Consider the following 19,314-nt stretch of genomic DNA (forward strand, 5'->3'; position numbering starts at 1 on the left):
GTAGACAATGAGAATTTGGTTGGCAGGGGGATGGTGATGGGATGGAAACTCTCCACTGGTTGGTGTCACAGCTAACACAAAGATGAATATGGTTGTTGGAGGTCTGTCAGTTCTAGTACATGTCTACAGTAGTTATTCAGAGGAGTGTCATAGGCCCTGCCATTTTTAACTGCTTCATCATATGTTCAAAAGTTGGGATGTACGCTGAGCACTTTACAACACTGAACCAGTCCATATACAAATGCAGCAAGACCTGGAGAACATATTCAGGCTTGAGCTGATAATTGACAAGCATCATTCATGCCACACAAGTGCCAGGCAAGTACCATCTCAATCAAGAGAGAATCTAACCATCACTTCAGGACATTCAATGTTATTTCCCAGTGGAATCTCCCACGATTGATATACTGGGGTTACCAAGGACCGGAAAGGTAGCTGGACCACTATAAAGATTGTGGCTAAATAAAGTTGGGAATTCTGCAGCAAGTAATTCACCTGTTGAGTTTCTAAAGCCTGTTTCCCATACACAAGGCACAAGTTGGGAGTGTGATGGAGCACTTTCCACTTGCCTGGATTAGTGCATTTCTAACAACACATTAGAATTTTAACACAGTCCAGGACAAAGAAATCAACTTGATCGATTCTTTACTCATAACTTGAACGTTTATTGTCTCGACAACCAACGTATCAACAGATGGTGTATTAATTATATGATGCACTCCAGGAACCTGCCAAGGCTCCATTCTACAGCACATTAAAACCCAGAATCCAGTTCAATGTACCAAAACAATGTTCTTCAATCTATTAAACAATTGATTTAATTCCCTTCCAACATGCTTTCTCCAATATTTAAGTTAGCTAAGCATTTTGAGGATATCTTGATGAGTACAGTGAATTTGACCTCGAGACCATCACAGTTGAATGTGATTGTATCCTTGCTCAACTTGAACCCCATTATTTAACCCAGCAAATTGAGATCAACTTGTGTTCCAATTACAGGTCGTACTGCTATAATGCACGTTTTGTCAACGTGAATTCACTGTAACACAATTGACAAATAGGGGACGCTGGTTCTAAAGTATAAACTTTTAAAACATGTTGGTATAGTGTGTTTGCATGAGCAACACTTTAAATGTTATTTGTATTGTGTGATTCTTAGATAGCGTGGGATCGCACAGGAACACGCCTATCACACCAGAGAAGAAATGACTACCACACTAGCTGAGATTAATTCTGCACAGATTGGAAATTAAACCTGAGGCTCCTCACAAAAATAAAGTGCAAACTGTGTAAAATAAAACCGTACATCTAGGCCCACATTTCTTGCTTATTCTTAGTTGATCTTGTGAAGGTAGTGGGGAGCTGCTGTCTTGAACCTCTGCCATAGGTTCAGGTAGGTACAGCCACAGTGCTACAAAGGAGTTCCAGGACTTTGCTTGACCATGAAGGAACAGTTATATGAATATTGCTAACAAAATAATCCATTTTATTGAAGCTTTTTATTTTGCATTCATCAGGGCAATTCACAAGAACCTTGATATAAGGGAAAAACAATATTTATACTGTATGTGAGGAGCGTGCTGATTGGTTGGCAAGTGAATTCTGGTTGATAGAGATGTTGTCAGGAGAACACACCAATTAATAATGATTGACAGTTAAACCCCAGGCTGTGATAGCAAAGATCTGGTTCCAACCAAGGCTGGTGTATGTGACTTGAAGAGCAGTTACCCCAGGATATATACTGTTCTTGTCCTTCAAGGGGCAAAGTTTGGGTTTGTTTTTTTATTAAAAAACTGAAACCACTTTGCTGTTATAATTTTTTTTACAGATTTCCATGGGTAAATTATCATGACGGAAATTTAAACATCTCTACTCCAGTTTTCAGCATTCATGGTAACCATGACGATCCTACAGGGGTAAGATTCATTTATTTTGCAAACTGAAGTTACAGAATCATAATGGTAGAAAGCAGCATTTGGTCTTTCTCATCCATGCTGGCTGTTTGTAGACCAAAGTTGTAATGCTTGACCAAAGGCACAGTGTAACTATTGCTTAAAGGTTTGTGTACAAGTTGATACCTTTTACTGAAAACTTGTAGACTTTGACAAGGGACATCCAGTGAAAAGGAAGAAGAACTAGTCTGCTTCATCATCTGAACTGCAATGAGGAAGAATTTCATGAAATCTTAGCATGATGACAGTACATGTGGAGACCATCTGGCCTGCTAAGTCTGTACTAACTCTCTGCAAGAGTAAGCAAACTAGTTCCACTTTCTTAAACTTCTTCATAAGTCTTGAAATTTGGATTCCCTTTGGTACTTATTGAATTTCTTCTTGAAAGCCACAACTGAATCTGCCCTTGTCAGCCATTTAGGCAATGCAAGTAGATCAAAATGGAAGATGATAAAATATATCACCTTTCTAATTATTTTCACTGTCTGGTTCTTGACCTTGTATGATTGAACAAATGTTGATGTTGCCCCTGTGAAAGAAGTATTTGAGAGATTTTTTAAAAATTGTTCTGAAGTTGCAGCTTTATCATTTTGTGAAATTGTACATGGCAAAATAATATGTTTGCTCAGTAGAATTGGCTTTTAGATTGATGAAAAGTAGTGCCTAGAGCAATAGCTTTAATCATCAAAGAGTTAAGTGATAAATAAAGGTAAGGGAATGGTGGCATTTCCATGACTGCAAAAGTTGGATACATTAAACTGTATATGAGAGAGACATGGGCCAGGGGAGGACCCAGACAGGCAGTCAGTATCTGTGTGAGAATCGAGCAAAATGAGGGCCCAGGAGGAGGTTGACTGGCGACGGAACTGTCTATGACTTGTGAGCAAAGGTAAAAAGAGCAGCAAGAGTGGAGAGTTCTCAGAAACAGCAGTCGGTGTCATGGAGAAAATGTAGAGAATCACCAGGAAACAGAGTTCTTCAAGAAATAGGTCTTTTATTTGCAAACAAAAAACCGTGACACTGAGAAAGCAGATTCTCAAGTGCCCATGAACCTCAGGGTCCGTAGTTTTTTTTATCACGTTTCCGTTAGCTTATCAGCATGTCCAACTAAATTAATCAAAGTACCTCACTCTAGCTACACAATAAACAGTGATGTTAGTTCCCATCATCTCTTTAGTTGTGTCCCTATAGATTTTCCTACATTCTACTTAATGTTATTCTAATGTCATGATTAGATATTTATTGTCAATATTCTCAAGCAGACTGACTCTACTAACTATTAATTAGATATTAAATGTCATGTCCCAAATATTTATGGTCCCAATCTTGTCATAATGATACTCAACAAGTGAGGCTAACTTTACTAACTGTGTTATTTTATCTTGCCATAGTGACCTTTCAGCCTCAACCTTACTCTGCTAATTGGTGTAAGAGCATTCCACTATTCTTAATCCATCTTCCATTCCACAGACCCCTTGCAACACATCAGCAGTGGACTCCATGCTTTAACCCTTCACATTCTTTTATGCCCTTTATTTTCCATACCAGCAACAGAGCTGCTTCTACAAAATCAAAGTATAATGCTATAAGAAATTGCTGGGTATGTCTGTCTTTGTTTCTTTTGACTTCTTTTAACACTGGATAAACCCTTCTGCTAATTTAAACCAGACACCCAGAAAAGCTCACCTCTCCTTGTAATGTGTGAGTGACAGAGAACCATCCAAATTCCACTATGTAAAGAAAAAAATTAACAATTTATTCTTTAACTTTAAAAGAGAACATTAAATAACAACTATTTACACTATAAGCCTCCTTTGTCTTAACAATTTATCATCTCCCACTCTATAATAATATTACAACCCAGCCACAACTCTGTTCATGAATCTTTGGAATTTGGCGGGTGTGTTCTTCATTCCAAGTGGCATCATTTTGAATTGATCTAGCCCTTTTGTGGTAAAAAATGCAGAAATTTCTATTGTTTTCTCTGGTAAAAGTATTTGCCAATAACCACTGAGTAAGTCCAACTTTGTGAGGTAACTGGTTTGTCCAACTTTCTTGATACAGTCTTCTAATCTTGGTACTGAATATGAGTCCAATTTTGTTACGATGTTGACATTCCAATAGTCCACCCAAAATCGTTGAGCCCGTCAGGTTTGGAAATTAACATGTTCGGCGCACTCCACTCGCTCTGACTAGGTTCAATGATATCTTGGTTGAGCGTCGCGTCCACTTCCTTCTGGACTTGTCTGGCTTTGAAAGGATTAAGCATATAGGGGTTTTATCAGAACATCTACCTCACGCTCAATAGCATTCATCCTCCCCATCTTATTCCTACATATGTCCTGATACTGCTGTAACAAACTTTTCAGCTGCGTTCTTTGCTCCTGAGATAGATAGTTTGCTAACCTAGCCCACTCTTCAAGGACTTCCTCATTGTTTAACTTATTTTGAGGCACATCAAATTTCACAACATCTGGATTTGATTCATCACTCTGCGGGCAGTAACTAACACCTGTTTCTCCAGTTCCTTCTCTCTATTATGACAAGGTTTCAACATATTCACATGACATACCCGATACAGTTTTTTTCTATCTGGCATCTTTACAAGATAGTTCATCTGACTCAACTTTTTCTCAATTTGATAGAGACCACTAAACCTGGCTTTGAAGGGATCTCCTACCACTGGTAACAATGCTAGTGCATCATCCCTATGGGAAATGTCAGAATCTCAGAATTTTTATCTGCCATCTGCTTCATTCTATGCTGTGCCCTCTTTAGGTGCTGTTTAGCTAACTCACCTATTTAATTTAACCTCTCCCTCACCTCTGGTACATAATCCTAGTGTGTGGTCCTGTCAATTTCTCTTTAATTGATTTCAAAGGGCCTCTCTCTTCATGTCTGAATATTAACTCAAAGGGAGTAAACTGAGTGGATTTGTTTGGGGCGTCTCCTATGGCAAATAATACGAATAGGATACCTTTACCCCAATCATTTGGATAATCCTCACAGTATGATGTCAACATGGTCTTCAGGGTCTGATGCCATCTTTCTAAAGCTCAGGGATACACAATTGATTTAAAATGCTGTATACCTAAGCTATCCATGACTTCCTTAAACAGCCTAGCAGTAAAATTAGACCCTTGGTCTGACTGAACCTTTCTGGGTAGCCCATACTGGGTAAAGAAACCTACTAACTCCTCTACCACCTTTTTGCATTAATACTCCAGAATGGAATTGCCTCCGGAAATCTGGTAGACACATCCATTAGGGTTCGCAAAACTAGTTCCCAGTTTTGGTTCTCGACAGGGGACCTACACAATCAATCACAACCCGCATGAAAAGTTCTACAAATGCAGGAATTGGCAACAAACATGCTGATTTTATGACTGCCTGTAGCTTCCTACCATTTGGCATGTATGACATGTACGGCAAAAGTTAACCACATTCTTGTGCATTCCAGGCCAATGGAACTGTTTTTGTACCCTAGCCTAACCTCGTACCCCTAGGTGACCTCCTACAAGTGCTACCCATAACACTTGCTGTCTGTATGCTACCGGCAACACAATCTGGTGCACTTCTGCCCATTTCTCCTCTGCATTAACCTGTAGTTGATGGTGTCCATTTTCGTCTTAAGATTCTATCTTTCAGTCAATAACCCTCAGAAATATTCTCTGCCTCCTTTTCTAAGTACGCATCCACATATATATCTTTTATTACCTGCTTTTTGTGTTGCACGAACATTAGTCTTTCAGGACTAAACAGTTCTGCCTGTCCCTCTGCCTGTTCAGGTTTTTCCTGCACCAATATGTCAAACAGGGTGTCCGTTAACTGAACCTCAAATCCTTCATCTTTCTCTTTAGTTTTCACCTTGTGCTGTGACTTATGGTAGTGGGATCTTGATACTACACAGTCTGGGAAAATACAAGGGTATTTTTCTTTTAGCCCCTCAATTGCCTGGTCTTCCTTGAGCTTCTCCACAATAAGGGCTGTCACTCCCACCTTGGACCCTGCTAAATTGTTTGCAAGAACAAACTGGATTCCTGGAACTGACACTCTGTCAATCACTCCCACTATTACTTCCCCAGTCTTGAGTTGGCACTCCAACCTGAGCGCTAAATTTCAGTCCATCTATCGCACAAATTCCCACTCTCTCCGGTAACAGGTCAGAAAGAGTGCAAATACGTTCATCTCTTAGTATAGACTGATTAGATCCTGTATCTCTCAAAATTATAACTTCTTGTCCTTTTCCCCCTGTTCTTTGAGTAAACTTTACCCAAAGAGGTGGATTCTTTATAGAGATCAGGCACTAACTTCATACCCAGCCCCTACCTAAGCACTGTCCTGGAGCTCCTCGACTTTTCTTGGGGTTTCCTTTACTACTTTCACTAATGCTACTGGCTTACCTTCTTTTACCACATCTTTTCCCACACTGCCTTTCTTTGACAACCAGCACTGTGATTTTACGTGTCCCACTTTACCACAGTGGAAGCACCTGAGGCCTTTCACCTCCTTTCCACCCTCTTGGGCTTTTTTAAGTTGTGGTAAACAATTACCGGCGTTTTCTACTCTGTTTCATAGTGTAGGATCTCCCCATCTCCCAACTTCTATCCCTCACAGGATGAAATTCTTGCTGGAAGCTAAACCTTGTCTGATGCCCCAGCATGTATTCATCTGCCATGTCATAGAGATGTACAGCATGGAAATAGACCCTTTGGTCCAACCCGTCCATGCCGACCAGATATCCCAACCCATCTAGTCCCACCTGCCAGCGCCCGGCCCATATCCCTCCAAACCCTTCCTATTCATGTACCCATCCACATGCCTCTTAAATGTTGCAATTGTACCAACCTCCACCACATCCTCTGGCAGCTCATTCCATACATGTACCACCCTCTGCGTGAAAAGGTTGCCCCATAGGTCTCTTTTATATCTTTTCCCTCTCACCCTAAACCTATGCCCTCTAGTTCTGGACTCCCCGACCCCAGAGAAAAGACTTTGTCTATTTATCCTATCCATGTCCCTCATAATTTTGTAAACCTAAATAAGGTCACCCCTCAGCCTCCGGCCCTTCAGGGAAAATAGCCCCAGCCTGTTTAGCCTCTCCCTGTAGCTCAGATCCTCCAACCCTGGCAACATCCTTGTAAATCTTTTCTGAACCCTTTCAAGTTTCACAACATCTTTCCAATAGGAAGGAGACCAGAATTGCATGCAATATACCAACAGTGGCCTAACACATGTCCTGTACAGCCGCAACATGACCTCCGAACTGCTGTACTCAATACTCTGACCAATAAAGGAAAGCATACCAAACGCCTTCTTCACTATCCTATCTACCTGCGACTCCACTTTCAAGGAGCTATGAACCTGCACTCCAAGGTCTCTTTGTTCAGCAACACTCCCTAGGACCTTACCATTAAGTGTATAAATCCTGCTAAGATTTGCTTTCCCAAAATGCAGCACCTCCCATTTATCTGAATTAAACTCCATGTGCCACTTCTCAGCCCATTGGCCCATCTGGTCCAGATCCTATTGTAATGTGAGGTACCCCTCTTCGCTGTCCACTACACCTCCAATTTTGGTGTCATCTGCAAACTTACTAACTGTACCTCCTATGCTCGCCCCCAAATCTTGTCTGCTGCTCTTCTTATTTCCTGAACTTTCTGTTCATCCACCTGAATTCTTATCATCCCGGAAGTGAGTTTTTAAACTCTTCCAGCAGAATAATTTCTCGTAGATCCTCATTGGTCCTATCTATTTTTAATGCCTACGTCCATCTATCAAAATGACTGTGTTTAATTCTTTTGAACTCAACATAAGCCTGACCTGATTCCTTCTTTAGGTTTCTGAGCCGCTGCCTAAATGCTTCTGTAACCAATTCATTGGCACTTAAAATAGCCTGTTTGTCCTCTTCATAATCTCTTGACTCCTCATCCAACAGTGCTACAAATACCTCACGAGCTCCATTTCTCTTTCTTCTCTCTTTTTCTCTCTTCCTTTCTCTCTCTTTGCTCAGCTAAGAATCTTCTCTTTTTTTCTTTTACCTCTCTCTTTTATTTCTCTTTCTCTCTCTCCCTTTCTCTTTCCTCTCTCTCTCTCTTATAACTCCATTATCTTCAACTGTAATTTAAGTTTTTCTAACTCTACTGCACTTGTCTGTTTCTCTGACACACCTAAATGTTTGAGTAATTCCCTTACAATTTCAACTTTACTTCTGTCCTTTGTTAAACCCAATTCTAAACTCTTTGCTAAGTCTAAAAGTAAGGTATTTTTCTTTCCTTCTAAACTTTCTTAGCAAATTTGGGAATCATGTTCCAATCCCAGAACCTCTTTAGCAATTTTAAGAGTTTTTTTTTCACTTTTAATTTAACCAACCACAAGTAACCATAATTAAACAAATTGTCTCACCTACGTTTTATTTAAAGCTCTAGGTCACTAATGGGCAAGTGTTGAAATCTGCTGGGATCTTTCATACCCCAAATCTATTCAAATCTGGTCAAATCTCAGACTGGATCTGTCTAAACCTGTCTAAATCCTGGACAAGCCCCCAAACATGGAGTAAACCCTTCTGATAATTTAAACTAGACACCCAGAAAAGCTCACCTCATCTCATAATCTGTTAAAGTATGGGTGACAGAGAACTACCCAAATTCCACTATTTAAAGAAAACAATTAACCATTTATTCTTTAACTCCAAAAGAGAACATTAAACAACAACTATCTACACAATAAGCCTCCTTTGTCTTAACACTTTACCTCCCACTTTATAACAATATACTGATCCGATAAAGCCTTTATTAAATTTATAGCAAATCCATTTTCAACACCAGTTGTCATCTGGATGTCAAACTTCCTCTGTCTGTAGATTTCCTCTGGATCATCTTCGGTCCTCTACTGCAAAGATTTTCATATGAAAAAGGTACCTTTCAGTGAGATGGTCAGCGGATTGTCTGTATGGCAGTCTCTTAGTCTCTCAGGCTAAATGCCTGTTTTTATACCAGAAAATGTTGGATCATCTCATTGGTTTGATGTTGTCAAAACAAAAAAAAATTCAAATTTGATTGGGCTTTAGTATCTTGGGGCATAATTTAAACTGATTGAATTTGATTTGTTGTGGAAACATAGCAACGAATCTCACCGATTTGTTTCACAGCCAAATGTTACATCTTCAAATTATCCAGCACACTGTGTGCCTGCAGTTAGCCACATGACACTTTTCAACTTTCCCTCTCTCTTACAGTACACACCTTCAACTCCACAACAGACTGAATATTTGTTTAAAACCATAAATGTAGTTTAAAAACTTTACATTGATCATTAATATTTTAGAACTTCTAAACTGAATTTCTTCACTTGAGAGAGTTAAGGGGTTCTAGTTGCTTGTTTGATATACAGGTTATTCTGCTATAACGCGACAGTTGTGTCCCTCTATAACCTTGCGCTATGGAAAGCCACTATAGAAAATTGCGCTGCAGGAAATCGCTAATGGAAAATTGTTATACCCATTCAGTAGAAAGTTTGCATTATCCAAGCAATGTCCATAATTCCTCGATCGCATTATAGACAATTTGTGCTAATGAAATGCATGTTCCAGCAGAACGACCCGTAAACATGAATAAGATTTTTCTGGTCTATTCCGAAACTAATATAACATTTAAGCAACATTTAAGCACTTGTTTTGCCATTGCTTCCGGCTCTATGGGCTGAGAACTGGAAAATCCGAAACTGGGATTTGTGTAGTCTGGCACAGACATGACATGATAGGTCAAGTGGTTTCCTGTGCTGTAAACATCTGTGAGTCTGTGAGAAGATAATGATAGTAAGTCATTAACTTTTCCAATCCCAAGCTACAAAATTGTAAGAAAGATGCAGTACAGGGATTGACCTAATGGCTGTACCTAGAAGAAGGTGCTATCCCACATGGTGGGCGGCACGGTGGCACAGTGGTTAGCACTGCTGCCTCGCAGCGCCAGAGACCCGGGTTCAATTCCCGACTCAGGCGACTGACTGTGTGGAGTTTGCACGTTCTCCCCGTGTCTGCGTGGGTTTCCTCCGGGGGCTCCGGTTTCCTCCCACAGTCCAAGGATGTGCAAGTCAGGTGAATTGGCCATGCTAAATTGCCCGAAGTGTGAGGTAAAGGGGTAAATGTAGGGGTATGGGTGGGTTACGCTTCGGCGGGTCGGTGTGGACTTGTTGGGCCGAAGGGCCTGTTTCCACACTGTAAGTAATCTAATCTAATATGCACTAGACGCCAATGATCAGCTTCATAGACCTGTTGGAGAGGTGGTGTCTCTGAAGGCTGCACTGTCTTGTTAGGTGATTGCTAACCTATTGACCCTGGCTGAGGATGACCCGATTAGGCCATTCGGATTGGAGATCACCCATGGCATGTGGTCATGATAGTGACTTTGGTTTTGCTGTGTCTTGCTGATTTCAGGGCTCTGTCATAAGTATCTGTTAAGTTTTGCTATCATCTGCCCAGAAATGTGTCAGTCAGATGTCTTAGATTAGATTACTTTACAGTGTGGAAACAGACTCTTGGGCCCAACAAGCCCACACCGACCCTCCGAAGAGCAACCCACCCAGACCCATTTCCCTACATTTACCCCTTCACCTAACCCTATGGGCAATTTAGCATGGCCCTAACCTGCACATTTTTGGTCTGTGGGAGGAAACCGGAGCACCCAGAGGAAACCCACGCAGACACTGGGAGAATGTGCAAACTCCACACAGCCTGAGGTGGGAATTGAACCCGGGTCTCTGGCACTGTGAGGCAGCAGTGCTAACAGTGCCACCGTGCCGCCCACTTTAAAGATGGTGAGAACAGGTTGAGTGGATCACCTGGTATTGCTAACTCCTCCATCTCCAGTCTACCAGCCACTCTACCAGTAATATATCAAAGAGTATTCCAGGACATCAAGTTCAAAACAGATGTATCCAGTCAAACCATGAAGATCAGAGGCTTTGTGATCAGGGTGTTATCAATTGCATACATGTTGCAATCCATGTGTCTACAAGCCAGCCAGGTGTATTGTTAATCATAATGGCTCAGCCTTTCAGGGTGCACTTTGTATAGAGCCACCACAAGACAATCCTATAAGCATGTGAGTGAAGTTTCCAAACAGTTGACTTTATCGTCTAATCACCACTGCCTTGGCTCTTCCCATCTTTCTTTACCCTCAGTAGGTTACTACTTGGTGTAAGGAGCATCCTATGAAGAACTGGCTGCTGACATGACATGATTGTACCACTGAGGCATGTGAGATACCATTTAACTACATGTACCGCAATCCAGCAACTATTTAATTGTACAAAGTGTGGTTCAGGTGAATTGCTGGGCCTGCATTTATTGCCAGTCAGATGTCTTGCCCATCCCTGGTTGCCGTTGTGAGGGTGCTGATGAGATGTCTTCTTAAAAGTAGTGTTTCATGTAGGTAGATCCACAATGCTGTTAAGCTTGGAGTTCCAAGATTTTGCCCAGCAACAGTGAAGGAATAGTGACATATTTCCAATTTAGAATGTTGAGTGGCTTGGAGGGGAGCATGCTGGTGGTAGTATTCACATGTATCTGCCAACCTTCTCTTTCTAGTTGGTAGTGATTGTGGGTTTGTAAAGTGCTGTCTGAGGAATTTCTGCAATGCATCTAGTAGATTGTATACATTGCTGTGACTGAGCATCAGTTATGGTTCTATGATGAAGTTACAGAATGTTTGTGAACATAGTGGGAACGAAGCAGTCTGCTTTGTCTTGGAGGTGTCAAGCTTCTGAGTGTTGTTGGAGGTGCACTCATCCCAGTTAATGGGGAATATTTCATCATAGATGTAGATTGTGGACAGGGTTTTGGAGAGCAAGGAGGGAAGTCACTTACTGCAAGATTCCTGATCTCTGACCCACTCTTGTAAGTCATGCTGCAGAGCCACTGCTTGGCCATTTTTAATTCTTTTGTATTGTACACAAAGGCTTGAGTAAGGTGCCAGTGAGTGCATGGCGGTAAGGCAAGAGGTAATGCTTTACTACCTGTAGTTTGTAAATGACAAGAAACGGAGTTGAGGTGAAAGGGAGTTGTGCAAAACCAGCTTAGGTAGGAAGATAGTGTTATGGACCAGACCAGACCCCTTCAAAGTATTTTAAGAAGGTAGCCTAGACTTTAGCATTCTCTTATTTTTGAGGAAAATGTAACATGCTGTGTTCTAGATACAATTTGATTGGTCAAACCCCTACTTGATATAAAGCAAAATACAATTCATTTAAACACTACAGTTAATATACAGCAAAAGAAAGAAGAACTTAGAATACTTTTTAAAACTATTGGACAAGTGAACAGAATACCAGAAACAGTAACTATTGCTCGTTAACTGTTCCCATATAGTAATATCCCTTTGGCAAAAGTGTAAATTCAGAAAAATAGATTTTGTCTCACATGTAATCTAGCAGCCGAGGAAGAGAATCCCCAGCTACTGGCTGTAATCGAGAGAGGGAAAAAAACTTCCACTTCTTCAAGTCCACAGTTACAACATTGAGGCAAACCCCTCTGTTAATTAAACCAAACACACAGAGAAAGCTCGCCTCACCTTGTAATCTGTTAAAATATGAGTGACAAAGAACTCCTAAATTTCACTATTTAAAGGAAAGAACATCAATTTATTTCCCAAGTCTAACAGTGAACATTAAACAAAAAAGTATTCATAAATCTAAGTCCCCCTTTCTCTTAACTACTTACTATCTGACTCCAACTCAATAAAATTATGTTGTTCCAATAAGACACTTATTAAAGTTGCATTAACTTAATCTCAAAATCACACAGTCTTTGTCTTCTCCACTGTCTTCATTTTTCCTGCTGCTGATCTCGCTGGATCGTCTTCTTTCTTTTTACTGCGGATAGGCTTTATATGGAAAGGTACCTTTGATCGAGAGTGTTTTCTAATTTCTTTGAGAGCAAGTTGTTCGATGGGTAATTAGCTCTCTGGCAGTTTCTCTCTTTACAGCAATTGCTCTCTGACCAATTTTCAAAATATCCGCATTCTTATAGCCCCAACATTGGTTCATCTCATTGGTTCGATGTTGGCAAAACAATAAATTCAAACTCAATTGGGTTTTAGTATCCTGGGCGGCATAATGTAAACTGGTTAAATTTGAATTGCTGTCAAAACAGCAATCAAAACTCAGGTATCCGCTTCAAAGCCAAATGTTATATATTTTCAATTTTCCAGTACACTCTGGGACTGCCATCTAGTCATATGCACAGGTACTTGGAATTACTTAGTTCAGAAAAGCATTCTTTCTCTCTTGAAGGTACAATATACATCTTCAACTTCCATAACACCTTCCCCCTCAGAAAAAAAATGTACCATCATAATAAAAAGATTTTTTTTTCTAATTCTTAATCCTATTACTGTGAAATATATATGTCATTAACCTAAGTTATACATATATTAATTTCTGGGCACATATATAAAATTGGAATCGATGCTGTCCAATCTTATCTGCCCATTTTCTTTTAAATGCACAATAACACATCTACTATCATATTTCTACAACCTGCAACATGTATGATTTGTAAATTAAAAGTCTGTAACATAAGACTGCAACGAAATAGTCTCATACTTTTGTCTTTAATTCTCTCCAAATATGTGAGAGGATTGTGGTCTGTGTACACAACTATCTCCGACTCATTGTTTGTCACATAGACATTAAGATGTTGTAAGGCCGGTGCCAAATTCAATAATTCTTTCTCAATGGTAGAATACTCTCTCTGGTGGGTGTTGAGTTTCTTTGAGAAGTAGCCAATTGGCATCCTGTAGCAGTACAGCTCCAACTCCTATATCACTAGCATCGATTGCAACTTTGAGGGGTTTCAAAAAAATTGGTGTAGCTAAAACTGATGCGGTGGTAAATACAGCTTTTAAATTCTCAAATGTCTCCTGGCATTCCCAAAATTTTGAGGTCTGCTTTAATAAATCCATTAGTGGTGCCACCATGTTGTTGAAGTTTGGAACAAACTTCCAGTAGAGTCCGCTTAGTTTTATAAATCAAAGTACCACTAACTTTGAGGATGGCCATGGAAATTCCTCGATGGCCTTCATTTTCATATTCCTTGGGGTCAGCCCTCCATGTCCAATGTTATGTCCCAAGAACGTCACCTCTGCTTCGTGAATTCAGTTTTCTTTAAGTTCATTACCAGTTTTGCTTCTCGTAATCGTTCAAAGAGCTCTGCCAACTCTATCATGTGATCTTTCCATGACTCATTAAAGATCACAACATCATCCAATGACTTGCACTATTTGTTAATCTGTCCACAACTCTGTTCATGAATCTTTGGAATGTGGCTGGTGCGTTCTTCATTCCAAAAGGCATCATTTTGAATTGATATAGCCCATTTGGGGTACAAACGCAGAAACGTCTTTTGCTTTCTCTGATAAAGGTATCTGCCAATAACCATGCAGTAAATCCAACTTTGTGAAGTAAGTAGATTGTCCAACCTTGTTATTGGATAGGAGTCTGATTTAGTTACGGTGTTGACCTTCCGATAGTTGACACAAAATCATTTGAGTCCTGTCAGATTTGGGAACTAATATGATCAGTAAAAGGTCCCGTAAAAACATTATCCTTTATCTGAACAATCAGTTATCCGAACAAAATACTCCCTGCCTGTCCCGTTTGGATAATCGAAGTTGTTGAACTTTAACTTCATAACACCCACAATGTAACTGCTTAAAGCTAAACCTAAAATCTAAAACAAAACTAGAAATCCTGGTCTGTGAGAGCCTACCACACCTTTCCAGGCTGCTTCTATTGTTTCAACTTTGAAAAAAACCCAAGACCTCACAGCTATTTATTCCAATGGTTTTGGTAGATTGCTCAGTGCCTCTGCCTTACAGCCTCTCTTTAAAAAAAACCCAGGACATATATTACATTCCCTCTAAGCATGCAAACATTCACTACTGCAGACATTCAGTCTGTTTATTCCCGCCACTGAATGCTTCCGTTTTTCTTTATCAAAGTTATGACAATGCATCGACAATTGTGTTCTCTTGTCCTGCCACATGTATAATGTTCAAATTGAGTAACTGCAATAATAAATTCCATCGAAGCAGCAGTTTGGAATTTTTGTCCTTAAATTTCTCCAAAATCTTTAATGGGTTATGATCAGTAGGTAGAATTGTCTCAGGCTCATTACTGGAAATATAAATGTTGAAATGTTGTCACACCAAATCCAAGCTCAAGGTTTCTTTTTTAACCATGAAGTATTTCCATTGATGATCATTTAATTTTCAGAATAAATGCCCAATAGGACTTTCAATCTTCTTAATTATCTTCGTGTAAGAGTAGAGCACCAACACTCGCATCAATAGTCAAGTTGAATGGCTTTGCTTGATTTAAGTGTGGCTAACACTGCACCAGTCATTAACACCACTTTCAGGCTGTCAAATGCCTTCTGAGAGACTCCTGTCCACTAACATTTTCTGTACTTCTTCAGTAAGTCAGTCAGTGGATAAACCACACTGCTAAAATTTGGGACGAGCTTCTGATAAAAACCATTCAATCCCAGGAATTGTAGTACTACCCTCTTTAATGATTGGGAAACTCCCCAATAACTTTTGTTTTCATATCCTGTGGGGCCATCTGTCCATATCCAATGACATGGCTCAGAAAAGTGATTAGATTACTTACAGTGTGGAAACAGGCCCTTCGGCCCAACAAGTCCACACCGACCCTCCGAAGAGCAACCCACCCAGACCCATTCCCTTACATTTACCCCTTCATCTAACACTACGGGCAATTTAGCATGGCCAATTCACCTAACCTGCACATCTTTGGACTGTGGGAGGAAACCGGAGCACCCGGAGGAAACCCACATAGACACGGGGAGAATGTGCAAACTCCACGCAGACAGTTGCCTGAGGCAGGAATTGAACCCAGGTCTTTGGCACTGTGAGGCAGCAATGCTAACCACTGATCCATTGTGCCGTTGGTCTAAAAAGGTGAGCCATGTGAACTCACTCTTAGACAGATTTATCACCAATCCTGTCTCCCGAAGCTGATCAAGCAGTTCTGATAGATGCTGCAAATATTTCTTCCATGTGTGACTAAATATTAGCAGGTCATCGATGTATACCACACAATTGGGTAATCTAGAAATTACTTCATTGGTTAGCTTTGAAATGTGGCTGGTGCATTTTTCATATCAAATGACATGACTTTGAATTGGTATAGTCCATTTGGTGTCATGAAAGCTGAAATTGTTTTTTGCTCTTTCAGATAAAGGTACCTGCCGGTATCTTGTTGGAAATATAAGTTGCTTGCCCTACCTTCTCAATGCGGTCTTCCAAATGCAGAATAGGATATGAATCAGATTTTGTAACTTCATTGATTTTGCATTAGTCCATTCATTGGTTAACATCTGGTTTTGGCAGTAATAATATGGGTGGGCTCCAGTTGCTGCAACTCACCGATTATGTTGTCTTTTGAGTATGCATTTAATCTCTGTTTGAACCTGTGCCAACTTTAGAGGGTTAAGTCTAGGAATGTTGTTATAGGAAAGGTTAACAACATTTCCTATACCTACATAATGCATAATTAGATGAGTACTTATTCCCTCATAATTCCCCATATGATTATAATACTGTCAGGTCATTTTGATTTTCGTCTCTAAGTTAACTCAATAATTTATCCCAATTTTTGAGAACTTCCTCATTGTCCAATTGAATTTGAGGAATGTCCAATTCAGAATCATCTGACCTTGGTTCTTCACTCTGTGTTGTAACCAGTAACCCATTCTCCTTTTTGCTTTCCTTCCCAGTCAAAGTACCACTTGACACACACACTGAGTTTTCTGTATATCTAGTGTTCTTATCAAATAATTCACCTCAATCAATCTCCTTTCGATTTGATAAAGACCACTAAACCTCACTTTTAAAGTGTCACCTCCTAGAAGTAACACTAACCCTATAACTGCACCAATAACGTTGCAGATTTTTGATGCTACCACTCCTTGCAATTCTGATTGGTGCACATTGGATTTGAATGGTTTTAGTCCTAAGCTATCCATAACTTCCTTGAATAATTTTGATGTAAATTTGACCCTAAATCTGATTATATCTTTGTGTGTAGTTCACATCAAGTGGAAAATTTGAGTAACTCTTCTACAATCCTTTTAGCCATGATATTGAGTAATGGAATGGCTTTTGGAAATCTAGTGGGCACATCCAATATGGTCAGCAAATACTGATTCCCACTTTTTGTTTAGGTAGGGTCCTATGCACTCAATTAAGACTCTTGTAAAAGGTTCTTCAATTGCAGAAATGGATATTAAAGGTGTTGGTTTTATCTCTGTCTGAGATTTTCCCAATTACCTGACACATATGACAGGCCCGGCCAAATTCAATCGGGAGCACGAGATGGCGCTGATGCAGTCATCAATGTAGCGGAAGAAGAGGTGGGGAGTGGTGCCGGTGTAATTACGGAAGATGGGCTGTTCTATGTAGCCAACAAAGAGACAGGCATAGCTGGGGCCCATATGGGTGCCCATGGTTACCCCTTTGGTCTGGAGGAAGTGGGAGGATTCGAAGGATTCCAATAAAGAGACAGGCATAGCTGGGGCCCATATGAGTGCCCATGGCTACCCCTTTGGTCTGGACTGCATCGGCGCCACCTTGTGCTCCCATGAGGAGGTTGAGCAATTCATCAACTTCACCAACACATTCCACCCTAACCTTAAGTTTACCTGGACCAAACACTGACACCTCCCTCCCTTTCCTGGACCTCTCCAACTCCACTGATGACAACTGACTTGACACCAACTCCCATAGCTATCTGGATTACACCTCTTCCCACCCTACCTCCTGCAAAAATGCCATCACGTATTCCTAATTCCTCCGCCTCCGCCGTATCTGCTCCCAGGAGAACCAGTTCCACCACAGAACACACCAGATGGCTTCCTTCTTTAGAGACCACAATTTCCCTTCCCATGTGGTTAAAGATGCCCTCCAACACATCTTGTCCACATCCCGCACCTCCGTCCTCAGACCCCACCCCTCCAACCGTAACAAGGACAGAACGCCTCTGGTGCTCACCTTGCACCCTACCAACCTTTGCATAAACCAAATCATCTGCCGACATTTCCACCTCCTCCAAACGGACCCCAGGGATATATTTCCCTCCCTACCCCTTTCCGCCTTCCACAAAGACCGTTCCCTCCGTGACCACCTGGTCAGGTCCATGCCGCCCTACAACCCACCCTCCCATTCTGGCACCTTTCCCTGCCACCACAGGAATTGCGAAACCTGCGCCCACACCTCCACCCTCACCTCCATCCAAGGCCCTAAAGGAGCCTTTCACATCCAATAAAGTTTTACCTGCACATCCACCAATATCATTTATTGTATCCGTTGCTCCCGATGCGGTCTCCTCTACATTGGGGAGACTGGACGCCTCCTAGCAGAGCGCTTTAGGGAACATCTCCAGGACACCTGCACCAATCAACCACACCGCCCTGTGGCCAATATTTCAACTCCCCCTCTAACTCTGCCGAGGACGTGGAGGTCCTGGGCCTCCTTCACCGCTGCTCCCTCACCACCAGACGCTTGGAGGAAGAATGCCTCATCTTCCGCCTCGGAACACTTCAACCCCAGGGCATCAATGTAGACTTCAACAGTATCCTCATTTCCCCTTCCCTCACCTCACCCCAGTTCCAAACTTCCAGCTCAGCACTGTCCCCATGACTTGTCCTACCTGCCTATCTTCTTTTCCACATGTCCACTCCACCCTCCCCCCGACCTATCACCTTCATCCCCTCCCCCACTCACCTATTGTACTCGATGCTACTTTCTCCCCACCCGCACCCTCCTTTCATTTATCTCTCCACCCTTCAGGTTCACATTGTCTGCAGGCATCTGGCACTAGCTCATGTGCAGTTAAGGTGGCATTTTTCACCTCATTATACTCAAGATATCTCCTCTGATAGTGATGCAAATACCTCATTAGCTCTACTTACCAACTTTGTTCGGATCAACAATACCCACGTGATCACTGACCATTTCATTTGTTTAGCCACTTGCTGAAATGAAATGAATAAGGCTTCTACATTTTTCTTGCCCTTTTTGCCAAAGCCTATAGTTATGTGATGTTACTATATTTGAACCATTAATTAGTTGTAGTTACTGTATCTATTATTCTGTTAGGTATTCCAATAGAATTAAGGTATTCCAAGGTCTTCCTCCTTGTGTGATATTTTAACTATAGTGTTTAAATAAATTCTATTTTGCTTAATGTCCAGTAGTTTGACCAATCGAATTGCATCTAGAACAGCATGTTAAATTGGCCTTTAAAATAAGAAAACATCAGGGTCGAGGTTATCTTCCTAAAA

At 41.0% G+C, this 19,314-nt stretch overlaps 1 protein-coding gene across 3 annotated transcripts in view; it reads left to right on the forward strand.

The window, feature by feature from the left end:
• The window catches only part of mre11a (MRE11 homolog A, double strand break repair nuclease), a 115,923-nt gene that overhangs the window by 12,310 nt on the left and 84,299 nt on the right, over nucleotides 1–19,314 (forward strand). For all 3 annotated transcript variants that reach the window (XM_087988021.1, XM_043691497.2, XM_087988020.1), the window contains one exon: nucleotides 1,829–1,916. In XM_087988021.1, coding sequence (XP_087844147.1) covers nucleotides 1,829–1,916 — 88 coding nt within the window. The remainder of the gene's footprint in view (nucleotides 1–1,828; nucleotides 1,917–19,314) is intronic.

The sequence above is a fragment of the Chiloscyllium plagiosum genome, unplaced genomic scaffold (assembly GCF_037043375.1).
Source record: "Chiloscyllium plagiosum isolate Xiang-an unplaced genomic scaffold, Cpla_swu_hap1 HiC_scaffold_6, whole genome shotgun sequence".
In the NCBI taxonomy this organism is placed as follows: domain Eukaryota; kingdom Metazoa; phylum Chordata; class Chondrichthyes; order Orectolobiformes; family Hemiscylliidae; genus Chiloscyllium; species Chiloscyllium plagiosum.